Genomic DNA, 23,883 nt, shown 5'->3' with positions numbered 1-23,883 from the left:
AGGTCCCTTCCAACTCTGTTAATCTGTTAAACTTCTGTTTGTGCCTCTGCAAATGTCAACACCTCTTTTTTGGCATCAAATCTGACTTTTCCACAGTTGGACCGGAGATAAGATCAGTCAGCAATGCTCTCTACCAGAATTGGCTGAGTGATCGAAGGATGTATGAACTCACAGTTATAATACCTGCATGTGAAGAAAGCTGGGGGAAATGACCACTGAAGTAAAGACAAGGATAGAGAAAGCTCGAACAGCATTCTTCAAAATGAAAAAGGTCTAAGCCTAAGATTGAAAATCAGGCTTGTCAGATGTTTCATCTTTTCTATCCTCCTCTACGGAGTAGAGAGTTGGTCTCTGACAGAAATCCACTTCAACAGACTAGAAGCATTTGAAATGTGTATTTACAGACGGCTGTTACGTATAAGCTGGGTTGACAAAATCAGAAATGAGGTGGTGATAAGCCGTCTGGGAAAGCCAAGGGAAATCATCAAAACCATTAAAAAGCGAAAGTTAGAATATTTTGGACATGTGATGCGATACCCGGAAAAATACGCCATCCTTCACTTAATCCTCCAGGGAAAGATTGAAAGCAAATGAGGTCCAGCCAGAAGAAGAACATCATGGCTTCATAATCTAAGGGACTGGTTTGGACAAAACTCAGCAGCACTTTTTCGTGCGGCTGTTGATAAAAATAGGATCGCCAACATGATCGCCAACATCCAATGATGGATATGGCACAAGAAGAAGAAGAATGTGAAGAAACCCTGGGAGAAATCACTTAAAATTCTTACTATCTTGCATGAGTTGGAAGAAAATTCAGCTCAAGGTTGGGTTGGAGAAACTCCTTTCTAGAGACTAGAGAGGTCCTACTGCACAGAAAAACAGAAAAATAGTCCAACTATTTACAGTATAAGGAAATTTCCTATGTTTAATCCTTTATGCGCCTACTCACAAGCTTTCGAGCTCCTACAGCATTGGAGTTTGACAGAAACACAATTCACATTTATATTCCCAAGTGCTATAACCCAAGTGCTATTCATGCTGATAGGAAACCATTGCTGACTTTTTCCCTTTTCCAACTCTTACCTGCTGTTTCCTGTCAACAAGAGATGGGAAGATGAGCCCTGGACAATCGCACAACTTGACCGCGGGTGTAAGGAAGTAGGTCTGGAAGTACTTAGTATGACCGGGAGTGCGGGAGACGCTCACCACTTTGCGTCCTACCAGCCCATTAATGAGGGAAGACTTGCCCACGTTAGGAAAGCCTGTAGGGAGGTGGAAAGGGAAGGACAAAATCAAAATGGCTCCCATCATCATTATTATCACCACTACCATTAATCAAAACTGTTGCCATGAAAGATTTGCTACTTGGGGGACCCTCCAGTTCTTCCACAAAACAAAATGTTGGGCCAGATAGTCTACCTCAACTTTCTTGCTTATTTATTATAACAAATTGATATAGCATAAATCCGCTTCTCTCTTTTTCTCAGCCTGCATGGCACAATTTCCATCTATACTGGGGGGTCAGCAACCCGTGGCTCTGGAGCCGCATGTGGCTCTTTTATCCCTCTGCTGTGGCTTCCTGTTGCTGGTCAGCTCCACAGTTGATAGGGCTTTTGGTTAGGACAGGTAGAGGAAAAACAATGCCGCGCTAGGAGGGGACTCTATGGTAGCGGAACCGGACTTTCAGTCAGCAGAGGAAAAAGGATGCCGCGCTAGGAGACTATGATGGGGGAACTGGACATTTGGCCGGTTCCAGAATTGAATGGGGGCTTCCGGTTAGGACCTTTGTGGCTCTTTGAGTGTTTAAGGTTGCCAACCCCTGATCTATACCAACTAAACCAGGAATCCCTCGACTAGCCATACCTTAAAGTTCCCAAGTTTGGAGACTCCTGAACTAAACCATTGCCAAGTTACCTTTTCATCCATTCAAAACCTTAGCCAAGAACAAAGGACAGTAGCTATATTTAGCACCTCTAATCAGCAATTTATAATGCTTTACTGCATTCCAGATTTTTAGCTGTTATTAAAGAAAACTTGGATTTAATGGACTGTTCCAAGGAAGAAGTGCCTATTCATCCCAAATATCCATTAAATTTGAGACTATGAAATTAAAATCAATCCGCATAACAATGTCATGACACAAATTATGCAAAATAGCAATGTGGGTCAGCCTGCTTGATTTGCATCCGGAAGCCATGACGTAAATCAATGTCATTTGCATCATGATGCAATGCTGCAAATTATGCAAAATAGGGAAAATAAGAAATATAGCTTTTTTCTTTTATATATTTGCTGAACGTCTTGTCTGGACTACTTTAAGTGCCATAAACATGTCTATTACAGTACTTCAGAGGCGGGGGAATGTCTAGACAGAAATTCTGTCCACCATAACTGAAATCTCCTAAATAGGAGTCCATTAAATTGAGGGTTTGCTACCCTACTGTCTGATCTCACCTTTCCTTGTGAGGGGCTCAGGGTGGTTATCCTCATAACTATTCTATGAAATTAATTAGGTCAACAGAGAAAGCGGGCTGCAACTTTTAGTGAAGAGATCCCTGAACAAGAGAGAACTTGAACTCAAAATCCCACCAAGAGATACCCAACACTTTAGCCAGTTCCTTAAGCTGCCATTCAAAATTGGTTTACTTTGAAATAACCCCTGTGAATTCAGTAGGCACTGGAGGTAGTTCTCAACTTACAACAGATCATTCAATTGCCATTCAAAGTTATGGCACACTTTTAAAAAGCTACTTATGACCCTTTCCTAAAATAATTGTCATTACCATTCCTGCATCACGTGATCACATTCTGGATATTCAACAACTAACTTGCACTTATGACTGGTTACAGCATCTGTGGAGACTCTTAATCATCCAAGTCATGGTTGTCCCGAAGGTGCTTTTTTCAAGAGGCAACTGGACTTGTTTTTGTTTGAAGACGTTTCCCTTCTCATCCAAGAAGCTTCTTCAGCTCTGACTGGATTCCAAATCCTTCCATTCCATTCTTCAGTCAGAGCTGAAGAAGCTTCTTGGATGAGAAGGGAAACGTCTTCAAAGAAAACCAAGGAAGTCCAGTTGCCTCTTGAAAAAAGCACCTTTGGGATTGGTTACAGTGTTCTGCACTCATATGAACATGATGTACAATTTTTTTTTTGGTCATTTCCTGGCCAGAAAATGCAAAAACACCATTGGATATGCTGGATTTGTTTAATGACCACATGATTGATTTATGTGATTCAATTAACAACCGTAGTGAGTTGCTTTATGAACATCGTAAAAACAGTCAAAACTTCAAGCCCGGTCAGATGGTGCTTCAACTTACAACCACAACAACATACAACCAAAATTCCAGGCTCCATTGCGGTCAGAAGCAGTGGGACTACCTACCTTTCCAAATATTACCTATCCTATCAGTAATACACCGTTAACTTTGGTTTTGTATGCAAATCTGGACTTGTAGTCCATGTCCTCCTTCGGCACCTGGGAAGCAATTCCGCCAAGACTCCTCCTCAAAAATAGTCCCGCTAACTCTGTCCTGCTGAGTGACTTTGAGGGCAGACTCACCTACGCAGCCAATTGTCAAGATTCCGTCTTTGTAGAGTTCCTGGGAGATTCCACCACCCTCCATAGCTACATCTGTCTGATGCTCCACCAGCACGGTCATACTTCGGTCATCTTCCTCATCTTCCTCAGAGTCATCCAGCAGCAGGCCAGCGCCGGCAGCATCCCGCTCAATCTTCTCCTTCCAGCTACTCAAGTCCACTGTTAAAAAGAGAGTGGACATTACGATAATAGCAGAAATAGCCAGCTACTTAAGTGTAGTGGAGGTGAAAGTGCTGGATTAAAAACCCAGGAGACAGTGAGTTCCAATCCTGCTTTGGGCCTGAAGCCAGCTAGTTGGCCATTGTCCTTGTCTATCACACCAACCCACCTCGTAAGGGACCTGCTCTGTGCGGTGCCTTGAATTGTGCAAATACTGAGAGAAGGGAAAATAGAAATCTAGAAATCTAGAAACCTAGAAATAAAATAAAATAATAAAATAAAATAAAATAATTAAAATAAAATAAAAAATAAAATAATAAAATAATAAAATAAAATAAAATAAAATAATAAAATAATAAAATAATAAAATAAAATAAAATAAAATAAAATAAAATAATAAAATAAGAGCCAGTTTGTTTTTTGTTGCTGGCCTAGAAACCAGGAGGCTGTAAGTTCTAGCCCTACCTTAGGCGTGAAAGCTGGCTGGGCCAGTTACTTCCTCTCAGCCCAATTTATCTCAAAGGGCTGTTGCTATGAGGAAAATATGAGGAGGAAGAAGTATTGGGTATCTTCCTCACCTTCAGCTGTTTATAAAAATTATAAAGGGGTAAAAAAATACAATTAAAATGGGCGATTTGCTGCTTAATATATATGTGTCAAATTAAACGGAGGAAATCGGAATGCACGTCTGTGACCTTGTTGAAACCAATTTACTCCAAATTTAGTGACAAGACTGGGGAATGTTTCTGAGTATATGAGCTAAGCCAGAGCTTATTCTTCAGTCAACTGAACCAAAGTGGCTGGGTTTCAAGGAAAAGAAAATGGCTTATTTGCACCCTCAACTTCTGACACTTTTCCTTGCTAGCCTGAAAGTGAACCATCTTGGCGCTGACTTCTAGGAGAATCCCAGGTCAAAACAGTCCAGGCTCAAATGTGAAAGCAGTCACACCTTTGCCAGCTGTGATAGTCTCGCAGGAGCTCAGGAGCTGATTGGGGCCCATAGCTGTGCTCCAGCCCTTTCGACGCTTCCGACGTTTTTTAAACACTGCAAGGAGAAAGAAAGGCAGAAGGTTCCAGGTTGAGATTCGAAGCCAAAAGTTTAGATAATATCTGGGACATGTGAAGTAGTGGATAGGGGAGGAATCAAGGTCACAAACCACCCAGGGTTTCTGGGAGTTGGGGGGGGGCATATAAGTGTAACAAACTATTGACTGCCCTCTGTCAGAAATGGTGTAGGGTCTTCTGCTTGGGTGGGCAGTTGGACAAGATGATCTACAAGGTCCCTTCCAACTCTGTTAACCTGTTAAAATGATCTTGATATTGTTTACATTGTTGGCTGCCCAGTTATTTTGAATACTGACCAGAATGTAGAGAGGTCCAAAATATCCCAATGAACCCAGTTGCTTTTCCCCCACATTGATGATTAAACATATTGGCATTGTCAGGACGTAGCACTTCCCTGACCCTGACTGGTCGAAGAGAGAAACTACTTAGAAATTGTTGTGGCCCGTCAGCGGCCTATGCAGCTAGTAGCTGATTCCAACAGTGAGGAGGCTGGTGTGGTGCTGCGCCAGCAGCCTGTGCAGCTGGCACTCAAGTCGGACAATGAGGAGGCTGGAGAAGATGTGGTGCCAGAGGCAGGGATTCAGCCAGGGCCTTCAGAACCTCCAGAAACTCCCATAAGTGAAGACGACGAAGAGGAGGAGCCTCTTCTCAATGCATGGGCATGCAGAGCTGCCAAAAGGCAGGAGTGGCTCCTCAGGAGGAGGTCTCCTCGAGAGTAAGGATTGGGGCTAATTGGCCACTCCCTTAGCCTATTTAAGGAAGGACGACTACTGAGGCAATTTGCAGGGAACAACTTCGTTCACTCTTCTTCGCATCTGGATCTTAGTTCCCTTATCAGTTTCCTGCAAATTGCTTCTGGGCTTTCTGCCAACCATAGTAAGATTACGATTATTTATTCTTTGGATTCTTGTAGGCTGTTAAGAAAGTTAATTAACAGCCTTTGTTTGAAAAAGACTGATTTAATTTAGTAAACTAAGGTTTGTACAGACTTTGTGTGTGCTGCGTTCTTTGGGGTCTGTAGCTGGGGCAGAACAGAAATCTCGAGATGCGGTTAAAGAAACATTCCAGAAAAAGTTGAAGGCAAACTACTTCAATGTACAAATCCTCGATTTATAAGCATAATTGAGCCCGGAATTATGATCATAAGTCATGCCAATTGTAAAGGGAATCACCATATCATTGGGCCCAATTTTATAAGTTTTTTTTTCTTTTTTTTTTTTTTTTTGCAATTAAGCAAACATGGTAGTCGATAAGCAAACCTGTTGTACTTAACGGGCACTTTTTGCCAAAAACAGGAAGTAAATGCTGATTTCTGACGCCCCCAAAAATTGTTACAAATCACAGTAATGTGACTGTTGCAAACAGCCATAAATGGCCAACTGTCCAAAATGCAATCATGTGCCTGCTGGGGGAGGGTGGGGGGATAGCTGTCCAAACTTTGAAATTGAGTCATAAGTAACTCTGAGGAGGTCTGTTGTAACTTATAGCAGTCACTAAGCAATCTGTCATAAGTTGAGGACTACCTGTATGATTGCAAAGAAGGCTGAACATTTCATGTGGGTATCAGGAGTCATTTGGACTCGAGGGAGTTCACTGTTTTTAAGGACCAAACTAACAAACACCTCAGATTTGGCCAATGGCCCAAGGACCTTTTCTACATACTTTGGCCTACAACCTTCCTCTTATAACAAAAAGAAAGAAAAAACACCATTATAGTTAGTCCTCGACTTATGACCGCAATTGAGCCCCAAATTTCTGTTGTTACGTGAATTTTGCCCCATTTTACAACATTTTTTGCCGCGGTTGTTAAGCAAATCACTGCGGTTGATAATTTCGTAACACGGTTGTTAAGTGAATCTGGCTTCCCTAACGATTTTGCTTGTCAAAAGGTCGCAAGAGGGGATCACACGACCTTGGGAAACGGCAACGGTCATAAGGATGAAGCAGTTGCCAAGCTTCTGAACTTCGATCACACAATCATGAGGATGCTACAAAGGTTGTAAGTGTGGGAAATGGCCATAATTCACTTTTTTCAGTGCCGCTGTAACTTTGAACGGTCACTAAATGAACTGTTGTAAGTCGAGGACTACCTATATAATTCTGCTATTTCTCTCATAGCATACAGTGCTATGCTAAGCCTGTGATAGCTCAACCAACTACACTGAACTGGAACATCCACTAATAGCCATGAAAAAATATGAATATATTTCAGAAAATACCTGCACTGGGATCTTGGTCTTGCTGTGGGTAAGAGGTGAAACAGATCACGTGGATCTCAGGGAACCGACTCTTGAAATAATACTTCCAGGCCACCACCAGGGCTGGTGGGGCCAGATCAATCTTATTCAGTACCAAGATGAGGTTTCTCTTCATCTGCTTGGTGACAAACTCATAGAGGGCCGGGGAGAAGTTGATGACCTGAACAAGAAAGATTTGAAAAAAAGGGAAAAGGTATAATGGGGAGATTTAGAAAAACAGGCCATCATCCCGATTTCAGTTTTCTAGAAAGGATTATTATTATTATTATTATTTGGTCTTTTAATGACCCCGTAATCCCTTATATCGGGATGGAGTTGGAGCAACTGAAAGGAGCTGAGTGTTTACTGGCCGGATGCCCTTCCTGTCACCAATGCAGAGTTCGCAGCCTCCTGATCGTAAGGCGAGAACTCCACTTCTAGGCCACTGCACAACTCAATTTTCTAGAAAGGATGGTTTGCTTAAATTGCTATGACAGGAAACGGAAAATGGATTTACAGAAATATAGTCTCATCTTTGTTGGCCTTCCTTTCCTTCCAAACATTAATGAATACAGGTAGTCCTCGACTTACAACAGTTCATTTCGTGACCGTTCGAAGTTACAACATCACTGGAAAAAGCCACTTACGACCGTTTTTTCACACTTACAACCGTTGCAGCATTCCCCCATGGCTGTGTGATCAAAATCTGGATGCTTGGCAACTGACTCATATTTATGACAGTTGCAGTGACCCAGGATCATACGATCCCCTTTTGCAACCTTCTGACAAGCCAATGGTGGGAAGCCAGATTCACTCAACAACTGTGCTACTAACTTAACAGCTGCAGTGATTCACTTAACAACGGTGACAAGAGAGGTTGTAAAAAGGGGGCAAAATTCACTTAATTGTCTCACTTAAGCAATGTGAATTTTGGGCTCAATTGTGGTTGTAAGTCGAGGATTACTTGTACGGGACAGCTAAAGTAGATGTTACGGTATGCCTTTTCCCCTTTCTAAAGGTATGAAGGGACAATGCCCCGGGATCTGCATACATCTGCATTTGGTTCTCTAGGCACAGCCTGGATTTATGGAAAATTAGAATCCCATATGTGGGACGCGGTGGCTCAGATGCTGAGCTTGTCGATCGAAAGGTCGGCAGTTCAGCGGTTCGAATCCCTAGTGCCGCGTAACGGGGTGAGCTCCCATTACATGTCCCAGCTTCTGCCAACCTAGGAGTTCGAAAGCACATAAAAAATGCAAGTAGAAAAATAGGGACCATCTTTGGTGGGAAGGTAACAGCGTTCCCTGCTGTTCCGTGCCAATTCCTTTGGCATTTAGTCATGCCGGCCACATGACCAGAGAGACAGCTCTGGCTTTTCGGCTTTGAAATGGAGATGAGCACCGCCCTCTAGAGTCGGGAACAATTAGCACATATGTGCGAGGGGAACCTTTACCTTTACCTTTTTATGTTAACATGAACACGAATGTGGCTCTTTAGAACTAGTTAGTAATTTAAATCTAAGTTTCTCTAAAACAGTGCCTGGAAACAGTGGCTTCATTTTTCTTTGGCCTCAATTAGCCTTTATTCTTTTTACAAATGATTCAAGGTAGTAAATGTATCCAACATACCGTCCTCCACCTATTTTCCCCAGAACAACAACCCTATGAGGCTGAAAGAGAGTGACTGGCCCAAGATCCCCAGCTGGCTTTTGTGATACAAAGATGGGACTTGAATTTATGGTCTCCCACTTTCTAGTCTTGTGCCTCAACCACTGACCAGACTGGCTCTCTTCCTTAACCTTTGTTGAGACTGATGGAAGTTGCCATCCAGCAACATTTCTAAGGACAAAGATCAGCCTCCCTGGCTTTAATTTCAGCTAGACAAACCGTGACTCATTGGGGCATCAGGTCATCCTTTTTTAGATATTTCCTTTCCAGATACGTCAATGCCTTCAACAGTGGCAGAGCTTCTAATGTACTAGAAAGGTTCTAAAAAATTCAGAGAGACATTCAGAGATGTTATCTGCCTCGAAAGCACTCGTATAGCACAGCAAAACATCAGGAGCTGACTGCAGGAAATATTTTATGACGTTCCGTATGATGTCACATAAAATGCTTTACGATCATTTTTATGTCACAAAATGTTTTATAAAATTTGCTGTGTTTCAAGTTATGCTCCCAGGTTTTGGATGAATTCGGTACGTCAGCCCAATTGAGATTGGAAAGGTTTTGCTCTATATGATGCACCATTTTGCCCAGTTTAATATTACAGACACAAAAGTTTTAGTAGTATATACAGTAGTGGCCAAAATTGTGGAAACCTTTTGGGAAAAGTGTACTTTTGAGGTTTGATGGCTAATAACACCACTTTTTTTTTTTTTTTTTGGAATTTCAAGCTAATCATATTCCACTGCTGAAATGGCCTGGGAATAGCCCAGACCTTAACCCAATTGAAAATCTATGGAGCCGACTAAAGAAACTTGTTAGTCAGAAGCGACCCAGCAATAAAACCCAGTTAATAGAAGCAATCATTCAATCTTGGTTTTACATTATAACAGCTGCAGAACTAAAAGACTTGGTTCACTCCATGGGAAGATGTTGTAAGGCTTCATAATTCATGCTAAAGATGACCCAACTAACTGACATAGTGATAATTTTTGTATATCTCGTTTTTTCTACGTGTCTCACTTTTCTTCTTTATACTATAACTGCTATTCTAATAGCAAATCCTTCATAAAAGTTATTGCATTACATTCTTGATTAAATTATCTTTCCATTGATATATAATTTTATGGTACTACTCCCCAAAAAAGTGGTGTTATTAGCTGGTTTTAGAAAATATACTTTTCCCAAAAGGTTTCCACAATTTTGGCCACTACTGTAGGTAGATGTTATACCACAGGGCTAATCTCTTCTATCAGGTGTCCCTATTACTATCTACTGTCTCTTGGTGAATAAAAACATCTTCATTCCATCATTTGCAAGTGAAAGAACTCTGTCTATTAGGGCAGAGAGAAAGATCAAACATCTCCAGATCTTTAAAACCTGGATGAATAAACAGCATGTGAATTAACAACGACAAAAGAAAATTTAAAAAAAGGCAAATAGAATGCCAACGTCTAATTCTTCCATGCCCCTCTATAACACCTGCTGAGCAATGTTGGGTGAATCCAAATCCACAGAAAACTGTAACAGTCATCAACAGGATTCTCACCGGGTGTCGAATGTCTGTAATAAGCAACACAATGTCTGACATCTCCAGGACACGCCATAGCTGCCTCCACGTCTAGAAAAGAAATTAGAACATTAAAAAAAAAAAGTCTTCTATAGAATTTATGTTCCCCCAATGAGCCAGACACAACACCCCTGACCAGACTTTGTGTTACTAATAGAAGAGAGAACATTTGTAGCTCAGGGCTGAACTGCTCTCTGAGCTTCGTTGTTTTCCTGAAGATGTTTCATTACCCAAACTAGGTAACAGTGTTAGAAGATCCCCAATCAAAGAACTATCAACTCAGACAATCAATACAACAGTAAACAACAGCCTAATCAAGGAACCATACTCTCTGTATGGACTTTCTATCTGAGGCACTGCTACCACCAAATCAAACAGTGTTGCGGTTTGTTAAAACGCTCTCAATCGTGCCTCGGTAAAAAGTGGCCAGGACAGAAGGAGAAAGATGCGCTCTCCCTCATCCAACGCAGGAAATGCAGACGCTAGTTTGCATGCTTCACTAAGGATGACGTGTGGAGAGACCAATTCAGATTGTTAGTTATCTGCACCCCCAGATACTTAATACTCTTGACCACCTCTACGGCTGCATCCTTGATCCCGAGTGGAGTATGACCATGCCGGCTCTTTCTAAAATCTAATTATGTATCCTATACATAAGAAGACATTATACAGCTTTCATACAGCCCAGATTCAATGCTCGCTCAAAAGAGAAAAGAGAACAGCATTTTTCAACCCAGGCAGTGCTCTGTGTCCTGCCAAAGGACACAGAGCACCTAAGGAGCCTCTTGGGCTTTGCCATGATACCATGTCATCACTGGCAGGTGGACAGCTGAAATACAGGTAGTCCTTGACTTAAGACTGGTCACTTAACAACCATTCAAAATTACAGTGGACCTCCCACCCACCCACCCCAAAAAAAGATATTTACAACTCAGATTAGAAAACCTGTTGGCTGCCTCATGTATGCCCCGACCCAGTTACCAGATGGCATTTTAGGCACTTAGCAACTGGCCTACATTTAGGGCTGTTTGCAGCATCCCACAATCATGTAATTATGATTTACAATGATTTTTACCAGAACCCGGCATATATTTCCTATTTCCAGCAAAAAGCGCCCATTGTGGCCAATGGGTTCACTTAAGGAGCCATGTTGGCGCACTGGTTAGAATGTAGTATTGCAGGTTAACTCTGCCCACTGCCAAAAATTTGATCTTGACTGGTTCAAGGTTGACTCAGCTTTCCATCCTTCCGATGTTGGTAAAATGAGGACCCTGATTGTTGGAAGCAATATGCTGATTCTGTAAACTGCTTAGAGAGGGCTGTAAAAGCACTATGAAGCAGTGTATAACTCAAAGTGCTATTGCTATTAATGACTGCGCCATTCACTTAACTGCAGCATTCACCTAACAACTGCAACATTCATTTAACAACCATCATGTTCACTCTCAACAACTTCTGCAAAAAATGTCAGAAAATTGGGTTGGTCACGTGGGTGCCTCAACTTATGACTGGAGTTTTTTTTGTTTTGTTTTTTAGCGTATGGCACATGTTAACCAGGGATCACCGAGGTGGCTGGCTGCCTCTGTGAAAGGAATTTTTTCAGGTGGTGTTATCTTTACCCACAGGATGCCTGAATGCCGGTAGGCATTCGGGGGAGGCTCCTTTCTTCTCCCTACACGGTTTATTCCCTCACGGGAATCGAGCTGCAGACCATAGCAGTGTGCAGGCCCAGCATCTTACCATGTGAGCCATCATGGCCCCCTACTTATGACTGTTATAATGTGCGACAGAAATTCCAGGGTCCGTTATAATTTATTTAGTCAAGGAGTACCTGTACTCAGCCTTGCCTTGTATTCTGAGGTTTAAGGAATAAATATATATATACTGTGTTTCCCCAAAAATAAGACAGTCTTATATTTTTTTTGAACCCCGAAATAAGCACTTGGTCTTATTTTTGCGGAGGTCTTATTATTGTGGGGCGTGTGGAGCAAGATGGGGCTTCTCTTGCCATCTTACCTGATTTCCAGCTCTGTCTCCCTAACCCTAACCAGAGGAAATGGCGGGGACTGGCTGCACATGCGGTTAAATATTTTTGGAGAGGGTTTATTGGGGGGGGGGGGGGGGGCTTATTTCAACGCATGTGCTCAAAAGCCCAATTGGGCTTATTATCAGGGGATATCTTATTTTTGGGGAAACAAGGTATATACAGGGGCCTTAAAACTTTTGGAGGTTCAAGGCATTTATTTCCTTCCCCAAAGGAGAAATCTGATCTCAAATGCATTATGGGCGCTTCAAATGGGCTGCCCGGGGGCGATGTAGCTTAGATCTTCCAAGGGCTTACCTCCAGATTGTGCTCAAAGTAACTCAACTGGTTGGGTTGGAATGTACTATAGATATTCTCAAGATATTCCCGGAAGCACTTCTCCTCTCGGGCCAACAACTGATCCTTGCTCATTTGGTAATTCCAAGGGGGACGTTTAGGAAAATCTAGTACTATTGGAAAAAGAAAAACACAAGAAGCATCAGGAAAACCTGCCAGCATCACGAAGGAAGTGAGAATAAAGTCCTAAGAGGTTACAAATATTGTGAATCAAGAAATGTACACAACCTTTTGTGCTCTTTCTTCTCTAAGAATGCATCTGAAAATCAGGCAATGCAAGTCACTTTAGAGAAGGAAGAGAAATGTCCTGACAGCAGTTCTGTTGTTGCTACAGTAATGACATTAAATTAATTTTGATTGAGAAGCAGGAAGGGACCTTATTACAAGAAGGATGACACAAGTGGTCCTCGACTTACAACTATTCACTTAGTGACTATTTGAAGTTACACAATGGCATTGAAAAAGGTTATTTATGACTATTTTTCATGCTTACGACTGCTGCAGCATCCTTGGGGGTCACTTGATCAAAATTCAGACACTTGGCAACTGGCTGGTATTTATGACGGTTGCAGTGTCCCAAGCAAAGTCAATGGGGAAACCAGATTCACTAACCAGGTTACTAACTTAACTATAGTGATTCACTTAAACAGCTGTGGCAAAAAAGGTCGTAAAATGGATCAAAACTCACTTAACTACTGTCTTGCTTAGCAACAGAAATTTGGGGCAGAGTTGTGGTCATAAGTCAAGGACTACCTGTATTAAGAATGGGGAAATTATAAAAGACTCTTAACTTAGCATCAGTGCAAAGAACAGAATCTGATATCCAAACCAGCCCTCCCCAACTTCATGGCCTTCAGATATCTTGGTTGTCAGGGTTCCAAGTAACACCCCCAACGAAATCAAACTCCGAGGCTTGAAGTTCCTCAAAGCTAATTTTTATTAGAGATGTCATATTGGCACATCTGGGAAAACCCGAATCTGAGAGCTTCCGGGTTTTCCTCACCCAAGAGAAACTTCAAGTCCTTGCCCTTCACCCACATAAACCAATCAGGTACTCTCCAGAACAGATGATTACCTCCTCATTCTTCTCAGCACAGCTGGAGGGCACAATGGCCTTGACTTTCTAAAAGAATTCTATTTTGACTACCTATCTTCTTCACTCTATACAATCCCCCCTCCCATTTTCCCACAGTAGAATTTGTGGCAGGCCTGAAGCCTGAAGGCACAAAAGTAGGAAGATGGCTTCCAGGTCTGAAATTGGGATTGGAACTCCCAATTTTTTTTTTTTCAGCCAGCAGGCCATTTGTTGGAAAAAAAACCCAGTAAGAGATTTATGCTGCGTTTAGAAACAGATGGAGGAGCAGGCCGTTTGTGCTGAACCTTCAGACTCGTTCATGCATCTCAGGTAATTAAAAGCTCCCCATCGTAAATGGATCTCCTGCCTGAAGCAAGACCTCCAGAGACCAGGAAAGGAGTCTGTTAAGAACAAGAAATGGCAGCGGGAAGGCAGGGGGCCGAGAGAGGGAAGCCCTTCAGATTCACCCACCCATCAAGAAGCTTTTTTCTTGATCATCTTCACCTACCTGAGCCAGTCTTGTAAACATCTTCTATGTCCACCTCTGTCTCGATTTCTGGCACCGGTTCCAAGATTTTCTCCCGGGCAATTTTTTTCCTCCGCTCCACTTCCTCTCTGCTTTCCCGCTCAAAGTGCAGCCGGTATCTAATCAGTAGAGAAAATAATAATGATGGATTTAGTGGAGGGGATCATTGGGGGGGGTGGGGGGGAGAGAGAAAGGGGGAAGGAGCCTGGAGGGAGCTTCCATTATAACTGAGAACTAGGAAACACTGCTTAGCTAGGGATTACAACGAGTCGCACAATCCCTTGGACATAATATTGGGCATGCTGATGCTTGAAGGAAGGACCACATTTAAACTGGACTATTAGACACCAATAACAATAAGAGGTTCAGCCTTATTATGAATTTACCGTAGTTTTTGGAGTATAAGACACACTCCCCCCCTCAAAAGAGGGTGGACATGTTGATGCATCTTATACACCGAATACAGCCATTTTTGGCCTCCCAAAACACCGCACCGTGCATCCCGTTTTTGCAAAAAACGGGATGCGCAGAGAGCTTGGGAGGCCAAAAACGGGACACACAGATAGTTTGGGAGGCCTGTAGAGTGTTCCTGGGGGCCAGGGAGGGCAAAAACTTTTTTCTTCTTCTTTACCTCTTCAAAATCTTGGTGCGTCTTATACTCCGGTGCGTCTTATAATCCGAAAAATACGAGTATACTCTTGCAACCAATCATTTCACCAGTTGTCTATGGAGATTCTCAGTCATCCAGGTCATGGTTGTCCCAAAGGTAAAAAGCACAGTTGGTCATTTGCTTTTTTTTAGCAAGTCATTAAGGTCACCTGGAGGTTTCTCTGTGTCATCAGGGTCACCTGAGTAGTGCAAATAAGTGTGGAGCTTTCTTGGAACTGCTGAAAGGACTATTTATTTATTTATTTTTAAATTTGTATACCACCCTTCTCTCTGAGGACTCAGGGCGGTGAACAGCCAAGTAAAAGCATAAACTGCAAACATTAAAATACAATTAAAAAGTTATATATAAATTTGGCCCCATGATTAAAAACAATAACAAACAATTAAAAACATTTTAAAAAGTGTTAGGCCAGCCCGGCTTGCTAGAAAAAGAAGGTTTTAAGGGCACGGCGGAAGGCACCGAGGTCCTGGATTCTCCTTATCTCTAGGCTACTATGTTGTAGCCTAGAGATAGATGATCCCCCTCTGTTGCGGACAGCAAAGTCCACACTTTGAACAGAGAGGACCCGCTGGTTTGAAAGAGGAGTGAAAGAGGCCATCTATGTCAAAATTGAACAGCCCTCTCTCAACAGAGGGGGAGGAATATGACATCATCTATCTCCAGTCTACAACACAGTCCTTTCAACAGTTCCAAGGCTTCACACCAATTTGCACAACTCAGGTGATCCTGACGACACAGATAACCCCCAGGTGGCCTTAACGACTTGCTAAAAGAAAGCAAATGACCAGCTGTCCGCAAGGAGTATAAGCACAGCTGGTCATTTGCCCATCAACCCTTCCAGTTCTCCACCATCCATTCAGAGCTGAAGAAGCTTCTTGGATGAGAAGCGAAACGTCTTCAAAGAAAAACCAAAAAGTCCAGTTGCCTCTTGAAAAAAGCACCTTTAGGACATTTCACCAGTTAAAGATTAGACACAAAATAGGAGAGTCCATTTGTAAATAGCACAAAAATATACTATTTTAGTAGTATATAGATTACAAAGTACATTGCAATATATTGCTTTCAGACTCCAAACACAAAAAGAAGCTGGATACTTCATGAGAACCGTTAAGTGATGCAATCATAAAAATACAATAAAACAAAAGTAAAATATTCAATAAAAAAAATCTAATGACGTCATGAAGTCTGATCATCACTTCAGAGATAAATCTCAGCCAATATTTAGAAGAGATCAAGCTGATCTTTTCTGACACTGAACAATGGATGCCAGACCAGAAATCAAGCAAACAAGCCCCAAGCGTTTCATCTTTCCATAACTAGATGTTCTCTGTATATGTCAGAATGATGACTCCAGGAATTCCAACCAGCAGAACTAAGCCTGTGAAGATCTGCAAGCACAAGTAAGATAGTCCTTAACAGAGAACTTCGGATGACTGGGCATCAGGGGTGGTATTCACTTACTTTCCCTACCAGTTCGCAAACATGAGTGTGCGCACGCCCACTCATGCGCCCGGCCTTCCGTGCATGTGCTTTCCTGGCACGCGCACCTTCCGCACATGCGCCCGGCCTCAAAAATGTGCCTAAATAGGATGGCACAGAGCTGGGGAGAGTGGGCAGGCCCACCCGCTATTTCTGTTACCGGTTCAGGTGAACCGGTCCGAACCGGCTGAATACCACCTCTGCTGGGCATGTTCTGCTCCTCTCCAATTGCCTTATAGCACAGGTGTCAAACTTGCGGCATCACATTGCCATCACGTATCGCAACGTTTTACCCAGGGATGGGTTCTACTTACCTTTACTACCGGTTCGCATCGCGCATGCGCAGATAACTTATGATGACATCCGGGTCAGTGGGCGGAGCCTCCCGCCAGTTTTACTACCAGTCCGAACCGGGGGCAACCCACCGTTTTTACCCCTTCGCGGAGCTGGGGTGGGCGTGGCCTGTGTGTGACGCATCCGGCCCATGGGCTGCCAGTTTGACACCCCTGCCTTATAGCTAACCCTCACAATGGAGAATGGCAGACTTGGGGGAAGGTGGCCTTAAATGTTTGTTCACTCAGAAATCCTGGGTTATTACCTGTTGGGATCATAGCCCCGTTCACCCGGCTTGCGGAGCTGAGGCTGCTGGTTGAGCTTGCGAACCTGCAGAGAGAAAGACTCGCTATCCGACGTGTCCGTGTGCTCCTCGTGTCGGTCATGACTGCCACTCCGGCTGTTTGAACTTGACCTCACACCATCTTGAAAGCCTGGAAAGACAACAAAGGGAAACCCAGCAAAGAAAGTTAGCCTATCTTACATGGCAGCCATAATGGTTTCTTCAAGAACGATTGCATTTGGCATTAGGGTAAATTACAGGACAGGTGCAGGCTATGTAGTACACTTCAGATTTTCAAAGTCAGATCCCAATCAGTCTTAGCCAGCTTTGGTTTTGAATGCAAGCTGCACAAACCTAGTCTAATCTGCTACTTGTGCCTGTTTTTGGTGTCTCCTTTCTACATAGCCAAGGGCAACGGCTTGAAAACACTGATTGCCACTTTAATTAACTGTGTCTTCCTGTGCTATGGAAAGTCAAGATCTCTACTTGATACTATTGTGGATTTCTCAATCTCGGCAACTTTAAGACCTGTGGACTTCAACTCCCAGAATTCCATAGCCAATTGTAATTTATTGTAACTAACTGTAACTTATACCGTTTTCCACCCTTAAGAAGAAAAACAGCCACACTAGTAATAACAAATACAGCAATAAAACTATCCAAGAGGACTCAAAAATGTGCTGAGAGGAGCCAAAATGTTCTTTCTACAAGTAAGCAGCATAGAAGTCCTATAAATCTCTGAGCACACGAAATCTAGAAATTTTCTCAACCTCGGCCTCTTTTAAGATGGGTGGACTTCAACTCCCAGAATTCTCCCAGTCAGCATGCTGGCTGGCGGAATTCTGGGAACAGAAGTCCACAAATCTTAAAGCGGCTAAGGTTGAGAAACACTTGAGATGGACTAGGCTTTTCTTAGGCAGAACAGCTTCAGAAACCAACCAGGGTGGATTTGATTTAAATCGAGTTGATTTAAACCACAATTTAAATCATGATTTAAATCACTAGTAAAAAGGCTCGAGTTGATTTAAATCATAATTTTTAAAGAGCAACTGTCTTGTCTGCTACTCCTTTAACCCACTGTTGACTCACCGATAGTCCCAGTGTTGCAGAATATACAGCCTCATGCTACGTAACTAAGCTCCATTTCATGCTGAATAAACTAAACTATTTATGTATCTTAAATAGAAAACTATCTTACGATAGATTTTTACCCCAAAAGTTTTTTATTCAAATAAATTCGATAAAAATCAAAAAAATCTGATTTAAATCAAAAAAATCTGATTTAAATAAAAAAAAATCTGATTTTTTTGATTTTTTTAAAAAAAATCATAGATTTTTATCCACCCTGAAACCAACTCACAGCAGCAACAACAGTTTGTGGCTCCAAGTATCACTTGCAATCTAACAACAAGAGGTCCCAGCTGCTTATGAGAAGATGCAGAGAACACGCAGGTTGGGAGAAATCTAGGCCTCTTCGCGTAATGCTCAAACAAGGTTAGCTAAATATCATGAGAACTTGGGAAGAGGCTGAATCTAAGTACTTAAACCGGCATTGCTGGGGGAAACAGCCTTAACATTTAGGACCTCTAGCTCAGAAGTCACCAACTGGTGGTCCGTGGACCACTGGTGGTCTGTGAGAAAATGTTGGTGGTCCGCAAAAAAATTATTTGCATTTTTTATATTGCACTAAATCAGGGGTCCTCAAACTATGGCCCCTGGGACGAATATATGCAATGAACATTTGTGTTGCTGCAGAGAGTCTCCCCTTTGGGGTCTTTTTGTGTGGATTGGAGGGGGGCAGAAATTCCGACTTGGGGTCTGCTTCAGCCTCCTGGTGCAGGGCTTTGGTGAAGGCTGGAGGGAAGCGCTTCTGGTGGCAAAGAGCCGGAGGGCCTTGTTCCAGTGGGACTGCATCATGGCCTGGAACTGGCTGAACATCTCAGCCCGCTGAGCCTCCAGGCGCCTGTACCTGGCCTTGCACTCCTGCAGGTCTTCCCTCTGCTTGGAAAGCCTATGCTCCTAGTCCTCAGTGAGGAGCTTCTGCTGAGCCTCCTTCTTGGTCAGATCCAATTTGAACTGAGCTGTTTTGCCAAGTCTTTCTCATGGTGACTGCTTAGCTCCAACAATTGCTTCCTGTTGGGGCCCTAAGGAGCCTAGGCAGACAGGCAAGAAGTGGATGGGAGGGGAGGGGTGAGTAGAGGCCGGCGAGGTGCCCCTCAACATGAGTGACATTGAGTTGGCCACGCCCACTCAGTCACATGACCACCTAGCCACCCCCCACCCAGCCAGTCATTAGGCAGATAATATTAGTGGTCCATGGGATTTAATATTATGAATTTAGTGGTCCCTGGGGTCCGAAAGGTTGACGACCCCTGCTCTAGATCATAGTTCAAACTCCAAGAATCAGGGATTGAAGCAGGAGGAGGAACCAAAAAATGGGAACCTAGATACAGACAATAGAAAAAATTGGAATCCAGACTGCCAGAGATTCTACCCATATTTTCTGGGGTTGCAAAGTAATATTGAAAGCAAGGAAACAAAACTACTCCAGAGTAAAAGAAGCTATTTGTGGTAGGGGAAAGGAGACCATTAGAGAGAGAGAGAGAGAGAAAAAAAAAAAAATCTAGTTCCAAGAAACACAAGGAAGGCTAGCGAGGAAGGGAGGAGGATGGGACAATCATTAGCAGATTGTTTGGATTTGCATTGTAAGATTCTAGATGAGCTCAATCCTTCGACCTTGACGGGAGAAGCACAAACAATCATTGTCAGAAAGATTCCGCAACAGGTTTCCTTGGTATTATGATTTTTCCACTCAGTAGACAGAGAGATGGGGCACAGCAAAGAAGGAGGGGTGGGCATTCTTGCCCTCAGCTATTCCCACCCCTCCATATATCTAGATCAGTGTTTCTCAACTTTGGCAGCTTTCAGTTGTGTAAGACTTCAACTTCAACATGGTTGGCTGGGGGATTCTGGAAGTTGGGAGTCCCCACATCTGAAAGCTGCCAAGATTGAAAAACACTTCTCTAGACAGACCGCAGGTAAGGAAAACACTTGGCAGGCCGAGGGTTCAGGACACAAAGGAGAAGAAGAAGCACAAGATTCATTTCCTCCTTCACTGAGGGCTGTAAAGATAAAGGCTCCCCTCGCAGATATGTGCTAGTCGTTCCCGACTCTAGGGGGCGGTGCTCATCTCCATTTCAAAGCTGAAGAGCCAGTGCTGTCTGAAGACGTCTCCGTGGTCATGTGGCCGGCATGACTAAACACCAAAAGTGCATGGAACACTGTTACCTTCCCACCAATTTTTCTACTTGCATTTTTTACGTGCTTTCGAACTGCTAGGTTGGCAGAAGCTGGGACAAGTAATGGGAGCTCACTTAGTTACTTGGCACTAGGGATTCGAACTGCTAAACTGCCGACCTTCTGATCGACAAGCTCAGCATCTTAGCCATTGAGCCACCGCATAGATCACCCTAAATGAGACACCCTCCCAAAGCATTTATACACATAAACACAGTGTGTGTATATGCAATATTGATGCACTTTTGTCTCCACTGGGTGATTCGCTAGCACATAGATTTCTGCTCTTGAGAATGCTCAGAAATGGCCATGTTGGTCCATATAGCTACTGCATTTCCCACATTAAAGGAGGTTACAACAGTAAGGAAGACAACCAGATATCCATCATCCAAATATAATTTGAACTAGTTTCCTTGATACCCAATTGAGCTTGTTGTCATTTGCCAGGTTGCTACAGCACTTAACAGGTAGCTCTTGACTTACAATAAAAGTTGAGCCCAAAGTATCTGTTGCTAAGCGACACATTTACTAAGTGAGTTTGGCCCCATTTTATGGTCTTTCTTGCTACAATAGTTAAGTGAATCACTCTGCAGTTATATCACGGTTGTTAAGTGAATCTGCCTTCCCCATTGAGTTTGCTTGTTGGGAGGTCGCAAAAGGTGCGACCTTTGACCCCAAGACACTTGACTCCAGGACACTGCAACCCAGTGGTGGGTTCCTCCCGGTTCGGTCCAGTTCGGCCGAGCTGGTAGCTGTGACGATATGATGTCATCGAACCGGTTCTCCCCCCCCGCCCTCCCACCCCCCCACGTTGCCCTCCCACCCCCCCACGTTATTCTTACCTTTTATTTGGTCCCACCCCCAATCTATTGCTGCCTCCTGAGTCCCAGCTGATTACTAGAGGGAAAAAAACTATTTAAACTCTTGCCGCGGGGCTTCAAAGGGCCATCCTACAGCTGATCAGTGTTAAAAGCAAACAAATGAGTCGGGTCATAAGTGCGAGGACTGGTCGTAAGTGTGAGGACCTTCCAGAAATGACTGACCAGCTAGCCACGCCCACCTAGTCACATGACCTCCAAGACACACCCACAAAATAAGCCACGCCCACATAACCAGTAGTAAAAAAAATTAGAACCCACCCCTGCTGCAACCGTCATAAATATGAGTCAGTTGCCAACCTTCTGAATTTTGATCACATGACCATGGGAATGCTGCAAAAGCCGTAAGTGTGAAAAGCAGTCATAAGTCATTTTTTTCAGTGTCGTTGTAACTTTAAATGATTGCTACATGATCTGTTGTAAGTCAAGGACTACCTGTATTTTCTTATCAAGGCATGCTTTGTGAATATGTTTGTATAGAGACAATTTTGATCCCAAATCAGAGAGTTAAAACTCCTTTTTTTTTCTATATATACTTTTTACTGCTGAGTTCAGCATAAAAATGCCTACGGAGCATTCCTTCTTGGACGTTAATGACTCTTTTGCCCCTCTTCTAGAGACTATGCAAATAGTCCTCAGATTACAACCATAATGAAGCCTGCCCATCATGGTTGTAATTCATGACGGTCATAAATCAGGTCACCCACATGAACAACATGGTTTTATGAGGGTTTTTTGCGGCAGTCGTTAAGCGAACCAATAATTCACTATGGACCGATTTTGCCAAAAAAACCAGAAGTAAATGATGGTTTTGGGCAAAACTGTCATAAAAACAGACACTGAGTATAGGACGCTGCAAACTACTATAAATTTGGTTCAGCTGTCAAGCATCCAAAGTGCTATCATGTGACCGTGGGAGTGGGTGACCGTCAGAACTTTGAATCTGAGTCATCAATATCCCCAGGAAGGTCCACAGCAACTTCAAACTTGTCATTTTCTTTCAATACACAATACTTTGTTTGGCAAAAAGTGGGAGAGAAATAGAGCATTCTGCAGATCTTTACATTCTCAGCCATCGTTTGTATATCAGGATATCAATTGTCCAAGAGCAATTTTCAAGCAAAAGAATGATTTCAGGTTTTTTTCTGACATTGTAACTTTGTGTTGATTTTCAGAAATTTGAAAGTAGTACTGTACAATATGCTATTTTATACATATTTAATATTTAAATTAAATGTAACTTGTCCAGTTACTAAGTTCTTCTACTTCCACAAAACCAATAAAGGATCTTGAGAAACTTTAAACAAATATGTCTAATTAAAGTTAGGCCATTTGGTCCGCAAGATTCCTCTATTTATTTAAAAGCGTTTTAACTTGATTTTCCTCAAAAAAGAGTCAAAGACTGTTCACATCTAAACATACTAATTACTATAGTAGAGTAAAAGTAAAAGAAAGCTATAAAGAACAAAGCTAAAACAAGATCAAGAAGGAAAAAAAATATGTGAAAAAGATTCCCAGCAAAGTTGAAGCTAGGTAGAACAAGCCAAGTTCCTTAGAAAGCAAGCTAATAATGAAAAGCTATTATGGCCATTAATGTAGTGGAATGTAGTCTGGATTCCCAGGAGGAAGGGATTAAATTCCAGAGGGCAAAGGGGCAGCAAAGTTTAGATAGTTTGGTTGTGAGAAAGCTCCTCCCTAGCAACTCCCAAAATACACCTGTTCCAAATACAGGTAGTTCTCAGCTTACAACCACAACAGAATCCAAAATTTCTGTTGGTGAGCCAGCTGTTAAGTGAGTTTTGCCCCATTTGACGATCTTTCTTGCCACAGTTGTTAAGTGAATCACTGCTTTTTTAAGGTGGTAACATGGTGGTTGAGTGAATCTGGCTTCCCCATTGACTTTACTTGTCAGAAGGTAGCAAAAGGGGATCACGTGACCCTGAGACACTGCAACTGTCATAAATATGAGCCAATTGCCAAACAGCTGAATTTTGATCACATGACCATGGGGATGCTGCAGTGATTTTAAATGTGAAAAACAGTTATAAGTCACTTTTTTCAGTGCCATTGTAACTTTGAATGGTCACTAAACGAATGGTTGTAAGTCAAGGACTACAGGGCTGCAGTTACTTTGGTTCAGCAAGATTTCTGTTGGTAGGTAAGTAACGAGTCACCTTGTAGGGAGATGAGCGGCATAAAAAATTAATAAAATAAATAAATAAAACACTAAAGGATAAAGGAAACTGCTCAAAAGCAACTCTATGTGTCTTTCTTGGTTCTTGGGGCTTTACAATTAACAAGAAAGGATAACTAGCAGATTATAAATTCTTTTAAAAAGTACCAATGGATACTTTCAGTGGTGAAATCCAATTTTTTTTACTACCAGTTCTGTGGGCGTGGCTTGGTGGGCATGGTGTGTGTGGCTTAGTGGGCATGGGAAAGGAAGGATATTGCAAAATCTCCATTCCCACCCCACTCTGGGGCCAGCCAGAGGTGGTATTTGCCGGTTCTCTGAACTACTCAAAATTTCCGCTACCGGTTCTCCGAACTGCTCATAATTTCCGCTACCGGTTCTCCAGAACCTGTCAGAACCTGCTGGATTTCAACCCTGGATACTTTGCTACTTCGGGGAGAAATCAGGTGGTCCGAACAGGTCAGCATATGT

The 23,883-nt window shown here is 42.7% G+C and overlaps 1 protein-coding gene across 1 annotated transcript in view; it reads right to left on the bottom strand.

The window, feature by feature from the left end:
- GNL1 (G protein nucleolar 1) overlaps positions 1 to 23,883 on the bottom strand; it is a 39,521-nt gene that overhangs the window by 10,966 nt on the left and 4,672 nt on the right. The window contains exons 2-9 of the mRNA XM_034421624.3: positions 17,026 to 17,194; positions 14,261 to 14,397; positions 12,639 to 12,790; positions 10,277 to 10,348; positions 7,046 to 7,244; positions 4,711 to 4,806; positions 3,564 to 3,761; positions 1,084 to 1,262 (exon numbers count right to left, since the gene is read on the bottom strand). Coding sequence (XP_034277515.1) covers positions 1,084 to 1,262; positions 3,564 to 3,761; positions 4,711 to 4,806; positions 7,046 to 7,244; positions 10,277 to 10,348; positions 12,639 to 12,790; positions 14,261 to 14,397; positions 17,026 to 17,194 — 1,202 coding nt within the window. The remainder of the gene's footprint in view (positions 1 to 1,083; positions 1,263 to 3,563; positions 3,762 to 4,710; positions 4,807 to 7,045; positions 7,245 to 10,276; positions 10,349 to 12,638; positions 12,791 to 14,260; positions 14,398 to 17,025; positions 17,195 to 23,883) is intronic.

Source organism: Pantherophis guttatus, chromosome 2 (genome assembly GCF_059756535.1).
Source record: "Pantherophis guttatus breed Tessera chromosome 2, ASM5975653v1, whole genome shotgun sequence".
Taxonomy (NCBI): Eukaryota; Metazoa; Chordata; class Lepidosauria; order Squamata; family Colubridae; genus Pantherophis; species Pantherophis guttatus.
Note: the sequence above shows the minus strand (reverse complement) of the source record. Positions and strands in the feature narration are given on the sequence as shown.